The sequence below is a fragment of the Podarcis vaucheri genome (assembly GCF_965113315.1).
Source record: "Podarcis vaucheri genome assembly, chromosome: 16".
Classification (NCBI taxonomy): Eukaryota; Metazoa; Chordata; class Lepidosauria; order Squamata; family Lacertidae; genus Podarcis; species Podarcis vaucheri.
In genome coordinates this window covers 13,090,756-13,109,139 of record NC_138754.1, presented here as the reverse complement: position 1 = coordinate 13,109,139, position 18,384 = coordinate 13,090,756, and the positions used below count along the sequence as shown (strand labels likewise).

The 18,384-nt window shown below is 49.1% G+C and overlaps 1 protein-coding gene across 2 annotated transcripts; it reads left to right on the top strand.

Moving 5' to 3' along the window:
* Nucleotides 1-1,320: 1,320 nt before the first annotated feature.
* OTUB1 (OTU deubiquitinase, ubiquitin aldehyde binding 1) lies at nucleotides 1,321-15,942 on the top strand. 2 transcript variants are annotated; one of them, XM_082202844.1, is made up of 8 exons: nucleotides 1,402-1,478; nucleotides 3,597-3,627; nucleotides 8,537-8,598; nucleotides 11,459-11,557; nucleotides 11,971-12,089; nucleotides 12,623-12,707; nucleotides 14,247-14,441; nucleotides 15,496-15,942. In XM_082202844.1, the coding sequence occupies exons 3-8, from the start codon at nucleotides 8,569-8,571 to the stop codon at nucleotides 15,691-15,693; spliced, it is 726 nt and encodes a 241-aa protein (XP_082058970.1). In that variant the 5' UTR covers nucleotides 1,402-1,478; nucleotides 3,597-3,627; nucleotides 8,537-8,568; the 3' UTR covers nucleotides 15,694-15,942. The 2 variants fall into 2 exon arrangements, with proteins under 2 accessions (XP_082058969.1, XP_082058970.1); XM_082202843.1 differs by lacking the exon at nucleotides 3,597-3,627 and having other exon boundaries at nucleotides 1,321-1,478.
* Nucleotides 15,943-18,384: the final 2,442 nt, after the last annotated feature.

Here is an 18,384-nt window from a genome sequence, read left to right as displayed (position 1 = left end):
GCATTGGCAGAATGAGAATCACATAAGTGATGATGAGAGTAAAAGAATCATTTTGGAGGAGTGGGGGAAAGAAAAACCTTGGAAAACAATGTGAAAGTTGTTTGGGTTCACCAGACTCCAACATGAAATAATATTTTTGCATGCTTCCTTGTGACGGAGCTATATGGCGGTGGGAGACAGCTGGCCCCTATGAAGTGGGGTGGTGAACCTCAGAGCTGTGGGCCAAGTGTGGCCCTCCAGGCCTAACAGGCCCTCAGAACTCTCCCTAGGCCACACCCGTCACTAGCCCTGCTTTGCACCCACCTTGAATATTTTTGCCTGCTGGAATGTGTCATTGAGTTCTGATTGTGTCTCTTGCTTCCCTGGATAGAGGACAGAATGTGCGTGTAAAAAGTAGCCTGCTTTCACAATGCTAAAATTTACACTTGCTGCTTCACTCACTTTTGCCTCTGTCCCTAATCACCACGGCCATGTGGCCTCATAAAGTTGTCCCAAAGGGAATACGATCCTTGGGCTGAAAACGTTTCCGCAACCCTATTACAAAAGTATCAAGTTTTATCTTACTAAATTATATGCAGAGTAGACTCATTGAAATAAGCAGGCCTAAGGTAGGGCCACACTTGGGACAGCTCAGTTGGTAGAACCAGTCATAGAATAATAGAATTGTAGAGTTGGAAGGGAACCTGAGGATCATTTAGTCTGCCCTCCTGAAATGCAGGGATATGCAACTACCCATACGGGGATGGAACCTCCAACCTTGGCTTATCAGCACCACACTATCTAAAGACTCATCTACAGGTCATGGGTTTGAGGCTCCCACCCCCTTGGCCAAGATTCCTGCATTGCAGAGGGCTGGACTAGATGGCCCTTGTGGTCCCTTCCAACTCTACAGTTCTATTATTCCAGGCGGTTTTGACTGGAAAGTAGCCATGCCCATTACTGTATTCCCAAATGAGTCTACGAGCAGGGCAAACATTGACTACAACCCGTTATTTCCTACTCCACCTTTTAAACTAATCGATAGACACAGCTGTGCATATTGATTTGTCGTTTTTAAAAACGAAAGGAAGAAACAGCGATGCTTGGTGAAGTCATTTTGCGACCCATCCATGCGGGGATAAGGAGGAGGAGTCGAGACCAGGGGTGACGTCATAGCTGGGCGCACGTGCTGCGGATTGTTGTGATGACGTCACAGCAGCGTGATTATTTTTTTTTAAAAAAAATGATTTCCTAGCTGGGGAAGAAGAAGATAAGGTGGGTGGATTTGAGAGAAGGTGGAGCTTCCCAATTAGCGTGTGTCCATGGATGTGAGGAGCGGGTAGCGGTTGCTAGGAAAGAGAGGGCGCGCGAGAGAGAAGTGCTTCCGGTGTCCCCCGAAAGCAACCCGGAAGCGCTTCTCTGCGGGGTTGCAAGCGCGAAGATGGCGGCGGAGGAGCCTCAGCAGCAGCAGCCGGAGCCCCTCGGCGGGGACACGGACGGTAATGGCGGGCGGGGCGGGGGAGCCTCCCTCGGGGTCGCCGCCGGCGGGACGGGGAGTGCGCAGGCGCGGCTTCCTTTCCCTCCGTGGCAGCGTCGCTTCCCGCCTCTGAGGGAGAAGCTCTTTCATTCCAGCAGCAGCAGCGCCTCCTTCCTTCCCTCCTTCCCTGCCTGGTCCAGAGCAGAAACGTGCTTCGCCGGCCCCTCCGCCCTCTCCTCCCGAGAAGGCCTCGCGGTCTCTTGGGCAACGGCGCCCGCGCGCTGCCGCCGCCGAGGGGACCCCGTCCTTCCGCCTCCGGTCGCCATGGCAACGGCGCCCCCTCCGTCCTCTCCGGCCCCGCCTCTTCTCTCTCCCTCTCTCTTCTCTCTCTGAGCAGGACGGGGGAGGCACATCGTCCAAGGCCAGGCTTCTCACTCCCACATGGGCTTCCATAGAAACGCTCCTCTGGCCCCCGGGGAAAAAAACACCTGGAGGGAAAGGGAGCATTTTTGCACTTAAGGGCTTTATTATTATCCTCTCCCCACGCAGAATTCCTCAATCCTTAAATGTACAGAATGGTAAAGTCGGAAGGGGCCACGAGGGTCATCCAGTACAACCCCTGGCAATTAAAGAATATTTTGCCCAAAGTGGGGCTCGAACCCACGACCCTGAGATTAAGGGTCTCATGCTCTACCGAATGAGCTGCTCAAGCCCATCTCCGCTCTTGCCTAAAAACAATTATTACTATATATATTTTTTAAAAAATGTCCAGTAGCACCTTAGAGACCAACTAAGTTTGTTCTTGGTATAAGCTCTAAGGTGCTACTGGACAGTTTCTTTATATATTTCAACTGCCTCAGACCAACACAGCTACCTACCTGAATCTAGAACAATTATTCCTGTTAGTATGCCATCAACGTACCTGTTGGAATGAATCAAAATTGATAAAAGGGTTGGACTTCTGTGCACACTTCCCTAATGGTCACAACCACCCACACTCATCCACCCTGCTGAAGGTAGCGGAGGTTAATTTTGAGGAAGCAAGGGTAAGTTTGTGCTGCAAGGAAGGGCTGTAACTCAGTGGTAGAGTGTCTGCTGCATTGCATGCAGAAATCCCAGGTCCAACTCCCAGTCTCTCCAGGTGGGGCCGGGAGAGATTCCGGCCTGAAACCTGCCTGTCATTGTAGACAACACTGAGCTAGATAGACCAAAGGGTCGACTCAGTATAAGGGACCTTTGTATGTTCCAAGGATTGCTTGTGGCTTCAATTAGGGCTGAGAAACCCATGACTCTTCAGGTGTTGTTGCACTCACAACTCCTCAGGCCCAGCCAGCATGGCAGATGTCGGGAATGAGGCGAGTTGTTGTCCAAGGACTTATGGAGGGCCACAGCCCTCCTTCCCCTTAGCGTACACATTGAGACCGCAATCCTAAAGACACTGACTGGGGACTGCTTTCTTAGTAAACATGTGCAAGCATTGAGTTCTAAAAATAATTGAAGAAGCAGGGACTTCCTTTGATGTTTGCTAGAGTGACCGATTATAGAGGAGCAGCCATGTCAATTTTAGCAACACCAGCATAGTACATCAATGATTAACTGGATTTATTGTGGCATATGCCACAGCAGAAGGCCAATTTATTAAACACATGAAATTCTATCCTCAGTTGGCAGATACATGATGAATGAATGTGCAAAAATGGTAAACTGGGATCAAAAGGTAACAAGAAGCACGAGGCATTGCCTGTAATATTCTGTTCAAAGCTAAAGATGTGTATGTGAGGACCATTCATAACCGTAGGAGCTGTGTGATAATTAACGTTTCTTGCTTTGCCTATTTAGGACAGGTAGTGAGAGAATCCTGATTTTGGCTGAGTCCAAAAAGAATAGGATCAAACTTACTGATAAGATCCTAGTGACGCCTTAAAGATGAATGTATTTATTGTTGGAGAAGTGTTCATAAACCTGAGCCCACTTGATGCACCCAGTGAAGTGCCTCAAAAATTTATGCCACAGTAAACCTGCTCATCTTTAAGTTGCCACACAGGACACTTCCTCTCCCTCATTCTAACATTTACACACTTTAAAAAATATTGTTACCCCTTAAAATTGAAGAAACATAACAACTTGCGTATTTCATCAGATGCTGATTGAGAAGTCCAGCTGTTGACGTAGTAAATAATCATATCTGAAAGTTCCTGTTCTTTTAATAAAATCATTATAAACAGTAAAGCTGCAACTGGACCTTAATAATAATAATGGAGACCAACACCAAAAGCCTTATTTTACCTACCGTATTTTTTGCTCTATAGGACGCACTTTTTCCCCTTCAAAAATGAAGGGGAAATGTGTGTGCATCCTGTGGAGCGAAGACGCCATAGCCCCACGACCCTCTCCCGGCTGGAGAGGTGACGTGCGGCTATGGCAGGAGCCTCTATAGCCGCGCGTCACCTCCCCAGCCGGGAGAGCGCGTGTGGAGCTAAAGCAGCCCCCCGCGACCCTCTCCCGGCTGGAGAGGTGACGCGCGGCTATGGCAGGAGCCTCTCCACTGCGCCTTTCCGCTGCTCCCTGGCCTGCTCTTTGGGGCTGGTGGTGGGCTTCCCCCCGCCAGCCCCAAAGAGCAGGTCGAAAGGAACCTGGAGCCTGGAGAGCGAGAGGGGTCAGTGCACACCGACCCCTCTGGCTCTCCAGGCTTCCGAGGTAGCCGCCTGAACGCACCTTAAACGGCACCTTGTTTTAGAGTGGGAAAACAAGAAGGGGAAAGTTCTCCCCCTCTCTGTCCAGTGCCTCCTGCCGCTTCACTGAAGAGGCACTGGGCAGAGAGGGGGAGATTTTTTTTTTCTTGTTCTCCCCCCTCTAAAACAAAGTGCGTCCTATTGTCCGGTGCGTCCTAAGGTGTGAAAAATACGGTATGTGTGCATGGTGCAATACATTTTCTTTTGGTAAACAAAATACAGGTCTGCATTCCCAATATGTTTACAATCTGTCAGTGGGGAAGGAGAGAGGAATGTAGTCTGGAATGAAATAGGAGCAATGCACTTATATGTTCTTAAGCAGTATCAAAATTGGGAACGAATATTATGGCATTAAACCAAAGGTTTAATAGAAATTCTGAGTTTTGAGAGGAGATATGACGGGAGATCTAATATACAGTGGTGCCTCGCAAGACGAAAAGAATCCGTTCTGTGATTCTCTTTGTCTAGCGGTTTTTTCGTCTTGCGAAGCAAGCCCATTGAAGGATTAGCGGATTAGCGCTATTAGCGGCTTATCTGCTGATCGGATCAGCTGATAAGCGGCTTAGCGGCTTAGAAAAAGGGGGGGGGGAGGGAAAAAAACCAGCAGGAACTTGCAAGTCATTGTCGTAGGAAATTCGTTTTGCGAAGCACCTCCAAAACGGAAAACTCTTTCGTCTAGCGAGTTTTCCGTCTTGCGAGGTATTCGTCTTACGGGGCACCACTGTATGTTCAGGAAGGGAGTAATCAGCATGTGAGGTAGCAAAGAAAAATGGGCAGAGATGTGTTTTAACAGATAGTAGAATTCACTTTTGGTCCCATAGTATTGCAGTTTCTCTCTTCCCATCTCTACTGATCTTTCAACAGCAGCCTAACACAGGCAGAAATGTAGGGGTATAATTTCACACATACACCCAGCCACACATGTTAGCTCCTTTGAGGAAAAGAACTGCCTTCTTTAGCACCAGCTAGGGCAGGGGTGCCCAAACTTTTTTCAAAGAGGGCCAGATTTGATGGAGTGAACATGTGTGAGGGCTGACCAAAGTTGTTGAGCTATTTTTAGGATTGAAGTTGTTGAGCCGGATTAGGCCCCCAAAACGAACTTTGGACATGCGTGAGCTAGGGTAAGACAAAAGGTAACAAACATTCCACTGAATAGCCTCTCCATAAGATGTACCTCCCCACTTTCCTGCCTCACCTGCGCTTGCTGCCTTCCTCCTCCATGCACACACACCGTGGAAATACCCACCCCAAACATTCATTCCTTTGATCTCCCACTTCACACACTGCTTCATGGATCTTGCATGTCCAAACTTTAGGGATTAAACCCACAACTGCCCCTCTTCTGAAATAAGACAGGGGTGAGGGGACTTGTGACTTTCCAGATGGTGTTAGATTTCTTCTCCCCCTGTCAACATGGTTGATGATCAGGGATGAAGGGAGCTGGAGTTCTGACAACATCTGGCGGCTTAGCCACTCCTGCTTTAAACTCTCCTCCTCCCTTTCTCCCAAAATGATCCCGGGGAAGACCGCTCCAGTTAAGAGCCCCAAACAAAGCTGATTCCCTTCTGTCTGTATACATACTTTGTTCCTCTTCTAATCATCCTTCCTCTTCGCAAACTTCTCCTTTGCTATTTTAAAGAAACAATTACTCCTCTTGACACCGGGTTGGAAATATCCCTATCCCTGTTGAGAAACTGCCTCATTGGCAACACTTTGAGATTTCTGTATAATTTCACTTGGTGTGTACAATCCCTCTGCACCAGACACATTCTTAACATGCACATCTATTGTCTCTTAGGTAGTGCTGCCCAGTTTGCATACGTTGAATTCCTGTGCAGTATGAAAAAATAATATTTGTGCATTGTCATGTTGGGGAACCGGTCAGGGATGCAGAGGGATAGGCTCTCTGCCTAATGAACAATCTGTAGCAAGTCAGCTTCCCTTTGGAATCCAGGCCTCCTCTGCCATGGTGAGAGAATCCACATTCTCAAAAAAACCCAACCACGGACCCTTGTCTGTGTTTGAGAGCATCTATTGCTCTGGTGGGGAACCTGATGTGAACATAGGAAGCTGCCATTGGTTTAACCAGCTCCATATTGTTTACACTGACTGGCAGTGGTTCTACTGGGTGTTGTTCTGGAGATGTTTCCAGCCCTACCTGGAGATGCTAAGGATTGAGTCCCAGACCTTCTGTGCTCAGTCACTGAGCTACGGTTTCCCAAATGTCGGGTTGAAACTTCCCTCGTTCTTGGCCGCTGGAGAGCTGGAGTCCAACAACAAGAGCAGGGCCACAGGTTCTCCAGAAGGTGTCTGCATTCAGACTGCACCCCACCAGGTGCCTGGGAACCCCATTTAGGTTGATGTGATAATCCCTCCCAGAATGAGACACTCTCGCCCTGGAATGAACTTTGCTTTATTATTGCTCATCTGCTTTGACAGTTTCTTCTGACAGTTTTGCCTTTCTGACAGCATGTCCCCCTTTAAAATGGAATCTTGATTGAGTGCATCTTAATATATGTTGTGTAAGAAGTGCCTGAAGTCGCAGTTGGTTCAGGGCCAGGTTGCCAACATGTTAAGTAGCCCTGGACGTGGGCTTTTAAGTGGACTCACACAAAGAAAATTAAGCATCTTGAGCTTTCTCCACTGCTTTACTCCATCCCAAGAAAAGCTCAGTCTCTGCATGACCGGGATTGTGTCAAAGGCACCCGAGAAGGGCCAATAAAGTTGGCAACTCTAGGCAGGGGAGGGGTAGACATGCCCGTGGTGTGGGCTGTTGTGTTCTTTTACCCTTCATCTTGTACCTTGCTGAGTGTAAATCAGAGCATGAATTTTGCTTGCTATAGCTGCCTGCCTGTGCTGGCAACCAGAAGAGCCCCTGATTCCCAAATTTATTCCTGTTGGGGCTCGCAAGCTCCTACTTAATAATGGGATACTATTTCCAGACCCTGAAAATAGCTGCTCTCTTCCTTGCTGCTCTCTTGAATCACACTCGCCCCTTCGGAGTTGTATGTCAACCATTTGACCCAGATTGCATGGTAATATACATTGTGTGTCCCCCCCCCCCCAAAACAATCCTGCACGTAGCTCCTGCCCTTTGAGGATTCGTTAACTCATCTTTTGCCAAGAAAATCTGGCCTGAGTGTTGGCTGATCCAGTTTTGGAAGGAAGTCTGGAGTAAATCGTGTCCAATTCCACTACCTTTCTGTGGCCTGGGACGGAAGAGTTTCCGGGGGGGGGGGGGGTAGGCAGGGAGGTGAAGCCTGCAAAACCGACTGCATGAGAAAGAGTTGCAGTTGTGAGTCCCAGCCTCACTGCGGTAGCATCCTAGCAGACTGGGAGCTGGGACACCTCTCTGGATGATGTATGATATGGAACGGTCCCAGATCAGGTTTCCTGATTTTTCTGCAGCGTTGGCAGCTGCTGTGAGCAATTGATGCTGTTGGAGGAAGCAGCTGAGAACCTGCACTGCCTGTCTTACAAAGCAGATAAAAACTTCTGCACAGCAGGCTGCGGTGTTACTATTTTCCTTTTTTTTTTGTAGTGGTGTGCAGCTGCTTGGATTTCTGCAGCAACTGGGCCTTTCTCTTGCTTGCTTGCTCTCTCTCTCTGCCTTTTCAAATGGATACCCCGCTGGAGCCTGGCTGTAAAAGGGAGGCAGCGTCAGCGTCTGTTGTTGCAAAAACATGGTACCCAATGCAGCTTGTCATGCTAATAAGGCGGGGATGGGCCACTTGCTCAGCCCTGGGGGCTCTGTGTCGGAAGCGTGGTTGCGGGCACAAGAGCTGCGGTGAAGGTGCGATGGCATTGCATGTCCTTGAACATAAACTGGCATAGCTTCGTTTGCGAGGGTGTCTTCTTTTTTCCGTTTTGTATTTGATGAGGCTAAGCTTTAGATTTGGCGGTTTAAAGCTGTGTGCTTCCTGCAGTTTTGATACACTGCCCTGCAGAGGTTTTAAAGTGTGATGAGATGTTGCGATCAGGACCATAAAGCACCCTGTATTGTACAAGAAGAGATGTGCTGAATGATAAGAATTAATTAATTGACCCTTGTCTGCTCTAGAGATGTCAAAATCAATTGCAGCTGAAAATGGTAACAGGCTTAGCTCTCTCTCTAATTGCTGTCTTGCTTCTGTTCCTTTGACTTTGTTGTCATTATTGTATTTTCAAGCCCCGGGGACTAGGAACTTAGGCATTGTTTTTGTCTTGAGCCATACTGTGAAAAAGCAAGTTTTATCTTTTTGTGTGTGTGTGCCAGAAGATCATTGTTAATGCTGTCAAGACTGCACTGGTGCAAAGGGACCTTTCTCAACTTCATTATTATCATTTCTCTCTTTTTTCCCTCCCGCAGGAGTGAATTGCTTGGCCTATGATGAAGCCATAATGGCACAGCAGGATCGAATTCAGCAGGAGGTGAGCCCTTGTGAACATAAGAGGTTGGCCTGTGTGCTCCTGCCTGCTTTGTGTTCGGCTGCAGGAGCAGCAAGCAACCACAAAAAATTGTACCCGTTCATTCAGATTCACAGCCCATCCCGTCTTACAGATTCCAACTGTGTACAGATATGCTGGACTTAACATTGTACTCCTTCCGTTGTCACATCCTAGAATCTCTCTGGAAAGCTCGGTATCAGCCTGATGTGACTAACCCCGTGATTCCCAAGTAATCACAACATGCGTGAAACTAAGGGCTGGTTCACAAATGCACCTACAGTGGTACCCCGCAAGACGAACGCCTCGGAAAACGGAAAACTCGCTAGACGAAGGAGTTTTTCGTTTTCTTAGCCGCTTCGCAAGACGCATTTCCCTATGGGCTTGCTTCGCAAAACGAAGCTTGCCCCGCAAGCTCCGGGGATAGCGGGAAAGCGCAGCGCGTCTTCCCCGCTGTCCCCGGACCTCTTTTGAAGCAAGGGGCGGCGGGAGAAGATCGCTTCTCCCCATTGCCAGCCCCGCAATCCCCGGGGACAGAGGGGAAGGCGCGCGCGCCTTCCCCTCTCTCCCCGGACCCCTTTTGAACCAAGGGGCGGCAACGGGGAGAAGCGATCTTCTCCCCTCCGCTCCTTGCTTCAAAAGAGGGGACAGAGGGGAAGGCGCGCGCACCTTTCCCTCTCTCCCCGGACCCCTTTTGAACCAAGGGGCGGCAACGGGGAGAAGCGATTCGCTCCGCTGCCCCTTCCGTTGCTTTAAAACGGGTCCGGGGACAGAGGGGAAGGCGTGTGCGCCTTCCCCTCTGTCCCCGGAGATTGCAGGGCAGGCAACGGGGAGAAGCAATCTTCTCCCCGCCGCCCCTTGCTTTAAACAGGTCCAGGGACAGAGGGGAAGGCGCGCGGCGCTTCCCCTCTGTCCCCGGACGGTCTCCATAGGAACGCATTGATTGATTTTCAATGCTTTCCTATGGGAAACCGTGCTTCGCAAGACCAAAAACTCGCAAGAAGAAAAAACTTGCAGAATGAATTAATTTCGTCTTGCGAGGCACCACTGTACATTCCTCCGTGATTTCTCTGTGCTTGATAACTGGAGCTGGCTCTGCGATGCTGGCTCCCTTAAAGCTCTGCGTTAAGCAGAGTGAAACTCTGGGATTCACTCCCCATAAGAAGAAGCAATGGCCACCAATTTGGATTACTTTAAAAGAGGACTAGACAGATTCATGGAGGATAAGGCTATAATGGCTGCTAACCCTGATGGCTTGATCCTGCAGCCAGGCTCTTACGATCCATTGCATTCTTTCCTGTGGTGTTGCGCCTGGGATGGCTGCTTCACACATTCTAGTCAGGGCAAGCTAGTTGATTTTCATTGAATTGTAAAGTTGGAATTCATTTAGTCCAACCCCCTGCAATGCTGGACCATGCAGCTGTCCTTTATGGGGGATCGAACCTGCAACCTGGGCATCATCAGCACCATGCTATGCAGGCCCAATTTTCAAATAGCTAAGGCAGGTTTGGGGACCCTTTGGCCCTCTAGATACTGCTGAGCTATAACTCCCACCACCCCATGTTCCTAAGCTACGCTTGTGGGCCTGATGACAGTTGTAGCTCAGGTCCAAAAATTCCCCACACCTGTCTAAGGGGAAGTTCTTGTTTTTAAATTGGTGGGGGTGGGGGAAGCCAGTGGTGAGCAGGGCTGGAGGCAAAGAGGTGGGCGATGCCAAAGGCAGAGGTGAACGGAGCAATGGATGTGACTCTTGAGTAGAAGGACCTTCTAGTCATGGAGAAGGGAATGGTCTCTCTTTTCTTGTGAACATCAAAGCAAGCAAGAACCATTCTCACAGTTCAAGGATGCTTCATTGGAGGAGGGCTTGAGTGAGGGAGGTGTGGCCCCTTCACAGTCCTGAGGGCCAGATAGGGAGGTCCTGGGTCCAAGGCTCCACACCCCTGCTTTAAATGGAAGTTTCCAGCTTCCTGATTAATGTATTTTGCAAAGAGGCTGTAGAAATAAGGGTTGACGATGCAAGTGAGCTGTGCTGAAGCAAGCTATCGGCTAGCTTTGCAGAGCCTCTTTTATTGGCAAAAATCAACAGTTGGAAAGCAGTAGTGAAACCACTCTGAACTTTAACATATTTCCAGCAAAGCACATTTCCAGCATTAGCAATACACGTGTCAACAGGTGCTCCCCCCAAAAGCTCCCCTGATACTTGATAACGTCTGCTTTACTCGTCATGGTCCAGCCAAGCGATATGTCTAAGCAAGCAGTTTGCGAAAGGACAAAAGGTCAAGGGGAAAACCCTATCTTCCAGCCAAGAAGGCAAAAGGTCAGAGAAAGCAAGAGTAACGCTCCCAGACATGCTGTGGCATATCTTTGTGCGAGGTTTGCCTTCGCAATACGGAGCGTTACCCCTACATCGGCATGGACAGAATTGGGTTGCTGCAACAACAGAGCTGTGTCTACTTGCAATAATAGCAAGCCTTTATACCCCCGGGACCGTAATTCAGAACATCTGGTTATGAAGCCCCACGTAGCCCCTGCAGCTCAAGAGGGGGATTTTGCTTACCGTTGGAACTTCTAAACAATCCTCCATTTCTATGCTGAGAGTGGGGCTCCCCTCTTCTGGGCTTGGTTTCTACTTGGAGTACAGAGGAGAGCCAGTTCACTCCATCCTCCTCTGCCAGCCCACTCACTCGCCTGCATACCACTCCTGATCGCCCCTGGCAACCAAGCTGGTGCTTTAAATAAAAGGCTGGTCCTTTTTAAGCTGCCCACCTCCCCCATATGAAAATATGTGTTTCTGTGCTCTCCTTCCTGTTCTGCACCTCTCACGTACCAACCTGCTTCTCTGCAGATAGCCGTCCAGAATCCTCTCGTCTCAGAAAGGATGGAGTTGTCTGTCCTGTACAAGGAATACGCTGATGATGACCACGTCTACCAGCAGAAGATCAAGGTAACAAGGACCACAACCATTCCAGCCCATGGGCTGTGGAGGGCAGCTGAAATGGAGGAATGGGGTGGAGCCCTTCCTCCATGTGGAAAGGGGAATAGCCGTCGCTCAGGGACAGAGCACTGCTTTGCATGCAGGCAATTCCAGGTTCAATCCCCAGTGGCCTTTCCAGGTAGGGCTGGGGGAGATTCCCTGCCTGAAGCCCTGGAGAGCTGCTGCCAGTCAGTGTAGACAATGCTGAGCTAGATGTACCAGTGGTGTGACTTGGTACAAGGCAGCTTCCTATGTCATCGGGGTTCAAGAGGGGAAAGTACCCTGAGGTCTGCTTTTAGAAGACAGGGCATTTATTCTGTTTCTGTCTCTAGGCCACCAAGCCAGTCGGATGCTAACCCACCTCCTCCATTCTCCCTGCACAGGATCTGTTGCAGAAGTATGCATTCATCCGGAAGACGAGGCCAGACGGCAACTGTTTCTATCGGGCATTTGGCTTCTCCCATCTTGAGGCACTCTTGGAGGATGGCAAGGAGCTCCAACGGTAGGACATGCAGGGGGGGGGGAGTGTGAGGTGTGTCTCTGGGATGCTCCTACTTATTTATCGCCTTCCACACATCTCAGTAAAAACAGCTAAACCTTAAAAACAATGCAGGAGATAAGACCAGATAAATAGAAAAACATTACCAAGTAGACACCCACAACAGAGAGACATTCATCCAGCTGTTGGAACAAAGATGTCTTCCGTTGTTTCCAGAGAGTGCATCTCAATAGGGATACCGTTCCGCAGAACAGGGGCAGCCACACGGAAAGTCCTGCTCTGAATTACTGCAGAGGTGGCTTCTGATCTCTCTGGAACTGGAAGGAGAAGCTTCTCTGCAGACCAAAGCGACCTACTGGTTACATCTTGGATAAGGGAGTCTCTTAGGATGCAGGGGGTGGTCAGCGCTGTCAATGAAAGTATACTTGGCAGTTCTCAGCCCATTACTGAACTTTGGGTCGTTGGCATTTGCAGTGCAAAGATTCTTGCTCTACTAGAATTACTTATTCTGTACTTGTTTCTTTTACTGTGCACAGCTTCAAAGAGGTGGCTGCCAAAAGCAAGGAAGTGTTGGTTTCGCAGGGCTTCACGGAATTCACCATTGAGGACTTCCACAACACGGTAAGCCAGGGTGGGAAACCTCAGGCCAAATGCAGCCTTCCGGTCCTCTCTGCCTGGCCCTTGGGACTTTGCTCAGGCCACACTTCACACCCTTCTTGGAAGTTTTTGCCCTCTATAATTTTTTTTGCCTGTCTGGAATATGTCCTTGAACTCGAATAATGGCCCTTAGTCTCCTGGGTAGAGAGGGGCTTGTGTGTAAAACCAGCCTACTGTACAAAAGCAATGCAGGTGACTCAGTTTACACAGGGGTTATGTTACGGGGAGTGCATAAAGCCAAAATCAAGTACAGTAAAAACACACTGGATGCAATGGCAGGTGCAATTGCCAAAGTTCCTTCCCCCCCCAACACCCACCCCCTTTTTGCTCCATTTTTTTGATTGATTGATTGATAGATTGCTGAGCGCATAATGCTGAAAGCATAACTTGCCAGTTACCTTTATTCACATTCGTTGCTCTGTCCACTTTTGCCTCTGGCCCCGCCCACCACAGGCAGGCGTTCCATGGAAGATTGTTTAGAAAGGATTGCAGCTCTCAGGCTGGAAAATATCCCTGACGCCTGTGCTAAGGCCATGAAGGGGAGGGGTGGAGACAGGAAACTTCAGCAATAGTTTGAGATTGGAAGAATTTGGGAATAAAGGGACTTCACTGTCTGTGTTTCAGTAGTCACAAACCTCAACCTTTCTTTGTTGGCATGGTGCTCCACTCCATTGTGCACTTCAGTTGCCCCCTTCTGCATCTTCCCAAGTGCAAGTAGTATTGGTGCTTAAAACACCCGCGGGCCTCCCAAGTGCCTGTCCAGCCTCCCGGATCCTCTTTGTCTTTGGCAGCAGGTGGCTCCCAGGTGTCTGCTGTTTTATGCCCCCACAGTGGGGCATTCTGGGAAAATCAAAAGGATGGTTGGCTCACAAGTGGTTGCCGTAAATCACGGCTCCAGTGTCACCACAGGGGCCCCTCCCCTGTTGGGGCAGCAAGCAGTACTTTGCTGGGGAGACCCTGGTGCCAGCCATACCTCCTAAGATACCAGGGGTGGGGAGACAGTCAGGCCCTCCAGATGTTGTTGAAGGGAAGATGGGCATCTGAACACCTGGAGAAACATAGGAAGCCCTTGGTTCTTCTAGTTCTGTGTTGTCTACACTGACTGACAGCAACTCTCCAGATATTCAGACCAGGAGCCTTTCCCGGTCCTTCCTGGTGCTGCTAGAGCTTGAACCTGGGACCTTCTGTACATCTTGTGAAGATGTGTCTTTCTGCCCAGGCTTTCCCAGACCTTTAAGATTTTATGGGTTTGAGGCCTCTGAACTTGTTTTGCTTGCTATTGGGTGTTTTTTTATTGCTCTCTTATTGGTTTTAGGTTTGTGTTTTGTTTTAATGATATGTTGTTTGTTTTAGATGGCGCACTGCTCAGAGAGTTTTGAAATATTAATAAATGAGTCTGATGTTGTGCTACCAAGTTAAAGCCCTTCTCCACTGTTTCTTCATCAGCCAGCTGTGGGCGCTTTTCTTTGATCTTTCCTCTCTCTCTCCCTTTAATCCCTGTAGTTTATGGATCTGATAGAACAAGTGGAGAAGCAAATCACAGTTTCAGACCTGCTGGCCTCTTTCAACGACCAGAGCACCTCGGATTACCTTGTTGTGTACCTGCGGCTGCTCACTTCTGGGTACCTGCAACGCGAGAACAAGTTCTTCGAGCACTTCATTGAGGGAGGACGCAGCATAAAAGAGTTTTGCCAGCAGGTCAGGAGCGTGGAGGCAGGGGAAGGACATCTCAGACCAGGATGAGACAAGATTTTACACACACACACACACACACACACACACTTTCCATTCACTCCCCTGGCCCTTCCTTTCCTCTTGAAGTGACCATTCTGCTTTGGCCACACAGACCTTTCCTGGCAGGATCTGCGAGGCTGCATAGCTGTAGTTTCCCTATGAAGCTTTTAAACATTTCTGCTTTCTTTTTCTGGGAATCATAGTTCTAGCACACATTGAAAAGGGGAGGAACATCTAGGTAGAGTCTGCTTAAAATTGGCCGTTGAGTGGGCTCAGTAGTGACAGACCGCACAAGTCTTGTAAGCAGGCTCTTTCCCTCATTCTGTTGTTCTCACCAGTCATTCAGTTTATTACGTTCCTTTCACTCTGAGGGGTCCCAGGACAAAACTGCTGCCCCAAGAATAGGGTGGGCCCTAATATAATATGTATCTCAGGGGGAAGAGCATTAGCGCCTTTGCTCCCTGAAGGCCTGCCAACTCCCTCAGGTTAAATAATCAGAGAATGTTCTACAGTACCACAAGTGTGGCAAGAATGAGCCCCCCCCCCAAGCAAAGATAGCTTATTTTAAGCAAGGGGTGGCGGCGGCTAACCCATGGACTTCTGGGTATTCAAACACAGGAGCAGTTGGGGTGTTTAGTGTCGTGTGTATCCAGCCTTTGCTGAGGTGAGGATTCTGGTATCTGCACGTGTTCAGTGTGGTTCTCTATCTGGCCGGTGGCCTACAAGATGCAGCGTGGACAGTCCACCTGGGTGAGATCACAGCATCGAGTACAGAGCTTAGCATCTAGTGTCTTGCTTGGCAACTTTGAGATCTCCAGGTTGCTTTTCTTCAGTATTAAAGTTAGGTTTCTAATACTCATGATCACAGAATAGCTTGGGTGCATGGAATCTGAGGGGCTGGTCTGCGCAGGGCAGCTCAGGTGGGGATTTCAGAGCCTTGCAAGGCGCCTTAATCTTTCTCAAGCGAGTACTGTCAAGGGGCGTAAACAGCTCTGTGTGCCTTTCCTCTCTTTTCCAGGAGGTGGAGCCCATGTGCAAGGAAAGCGACCACATCCACATCATTGCGCTGGCCCAGGCCCTCAACGTCTCCATTCAGGTGGAATACATGGACCGGGGTGAGGGCGGCACCACCAACCCCCACATCTTCCCTGAGGGCTCGGAGCCCAAAGTGTATCTACTGTACAGACCGGGACACTACGACATCCTGTATAAATAGAGGAGAGGCGGGGGGAGGCAGTCTGGCCGGTGCACCAAGCCCCCCCCTCTTCTTCCTCTCTGCCTCGCATTGTCTTTCTCGCCCGTGTTTCCCTGCCCATCCGCCGGGCAGCATCGTCTGTGGTTGTAAATGGTGATCGCTCTTGCTGCCATCTCGCTCACTTGGTTTGTTATTATTATATTTTTCCTCTTTTTTGTTGTTACACTCACACTCTTCTGTGTTTTATTAAAGGGGATGCCGGTGAAACAATCTACCTTGCCTGTAGCTTCTCTCTAGGGCTTTTATGGGGTGGAACCAGTGCTTTTTTTCTAAAAAAATGTTTAGGGGTACTCTCATTTTGACTCAAGAAAATCACCATTTTATAGTTCAAATCGGGGAAAATAAATACAGTAAATGGACAAAAGTACAAAGATTCACAAAATGTTTAGGGGTATGCATATCTCTGCGTCACCCAGGAAAAAAGCACTGGGTGGAACCTTTCTCTTCCTCCTCTTTTCTGCCCTCATGGAGTGAGCAATGATTGATTTGCTTTGGTACAAACCCCCACCCCTAAAAAGCGAGTGAGCAAGTGATGGTTTTTCTAAAGGATCATCGTGAGGGTTCAGTGTGTGCCAGTGCAGATTCTGGTTGCCAGCATGTTGAATCACTTAAGTGGAGAGATTCTACTCCTCAAGGCTGCAATTTTATTTTTTAAAAAAGAAATAAGTAGACAGCATCTGGTAAAGTCCTGAGGAGGGGTGGGTAGAGATTCCAGATGTTCAGGGACCAGTAGTTTAGTGTATTCACAGTGACCTGTCTTCCACCTGTCTTACTGTAACCTTGCATATTTTCCTGCCCCACAGCCTGTCACCAGACACCTTGCCACTTTTTTTCTTGGAATGTAGAATGAATCTGCAGGGTTTTTGTTTTTTTAAGAACTTTAGTAGTTTTTCTATAGGCAGAGAATTTGGCTTCCCTCGGAATGCAATCATCCACTGTGTTATTTTTTAAAAGTGGAGAGTGAGGTTCGTTGGTAGAGCTGAGCCAAGAGAAGGTTTTTCCTGGGAGACGTGGAATTGGAAGCTGGCTAGGCACGTGACCCAGAATGGTGGCTGTGCCACTGTTGCTATGGGGCTGGGGGGGGGGAGGCACCTCAGCAGCTGACTCAGTGTTTGGTTAGCAACTGTCTCTTCAAACAGGAAGCCTCTAATTGCAGGGCTGGGAAAGGGGGTCCCTGTCTTTGTCGCCAGTGTTGTGTTGCTTCACTGGAAGAGTCTCCTTGCTTTGTGAAGAGTCTGTTTGTGTGCCTCTTGGTGCGATGGGCGCACACATTTGTATGAGCCATTGTGCTCGTGTGTATCCTACACATTCAGAAAATCCCTTACTTGTGGTAAAGGACTTCCTGAATTGTACCAATTTAAATCTGAGGGGGGTATGTGGCAATGTATTGGATGCATTTCCCCCCTCACATGAGGAAGTGTAGCCTTCTTAAAAAAAGAGCGTTTCTAGCTTCCGACCAGACAGCATGGAGCATGGCACTGCTTTTGTCCAGACCCTCCATGTTCTCTGCTTTGCCAACTTGCAGCAGGTGCCTCTAATCCTGCTGGCAGATGCTCCGTGTAGTTCTCTCTCTCGCGCGCGCTCTCTCTCTCCCTGTAGTGTTCTCTCTCTCTCTCTCAATCACACTCACTCACTAACTCACTCACTCACTCTTAGGCTGATCCATAATCTACCCATGTCTCTTCCAACTGCTGTCTCTATGGAGCTCCATGTGTGAGAGAGAGGAATTGCTGTTTGGATTCTCCTGAATAGATAATGGAGGAATTAATTAATCCAACTCTGCTCAGAGGCAGTTTGCGGGGGGTGGAGGTGCGGTGTACACATGTGATTTGCCTTTTCCCTGCTGTGGAGATGCTGCCCAGACAGACACACTCGCAGTTACTCTTGCATCATTCCCCTGGTGCCCTCGTTTGACTGGTTGCCAGCAGGATCTGGAGGTGGGTCTGGGTCCTAGAAAGCTCCCAACTCTCTCTGTGTGTCTTGTTCTGCTGTGCAGTTCCAAGGCTGGAGAACAAAAGTTCATCTTGAAATTGGGCAGTGGCAGGGTGTGTGTGTGTGTGTGTGTGTGAGAGAGAGAGAGAGAGAGAGCGCAGAATAGGGTGTCCTCCATCTGCTTCCTGGGAGCAGAAGGCCAAAGGCATTATAAGCAGTTTTCTGTTAAGTTCGGCTCTGGGGACTCCACCTCCCATCAGCCCCAGCCAACATGGTTACTGGCCAAGGATGATGGGAGTTATACCCCCAAGAGGAGCTGAAGGGGCCTCATAGGCTTCCTCATCCTTGTTCTTAAAGAAATGTTTGGGTTTTACTTTTGTTTTTTTAAAAAGGGAGATACAGAGCAGGGCTTTTTAAAAAGTGACGACTTAGTCATGCCATGACTATCACCCACCTCCCCAAGCCCATGGTCTCCTACTCCCACAAAGCTCTTTTCTGCCTCCTGTTGCTGCTGACTATGACGAGAGCCTTGTGAGGAGCGAGTGCCAGCTCCTTCCAGACAAGCAACATGCCGCTCCAGCTTGCCTCCTGCCCTGGAGGTTCAGGCAGGTAGGAGCAGGTGAGCTGGTACCTTTTGTTATGCTTGTGCTTCTCTGCAAGGCCGAGTCCTCACTCTTCTGACGCCCCCCCCTTCCAATCTCACAAGGCGTGCAACTGGAG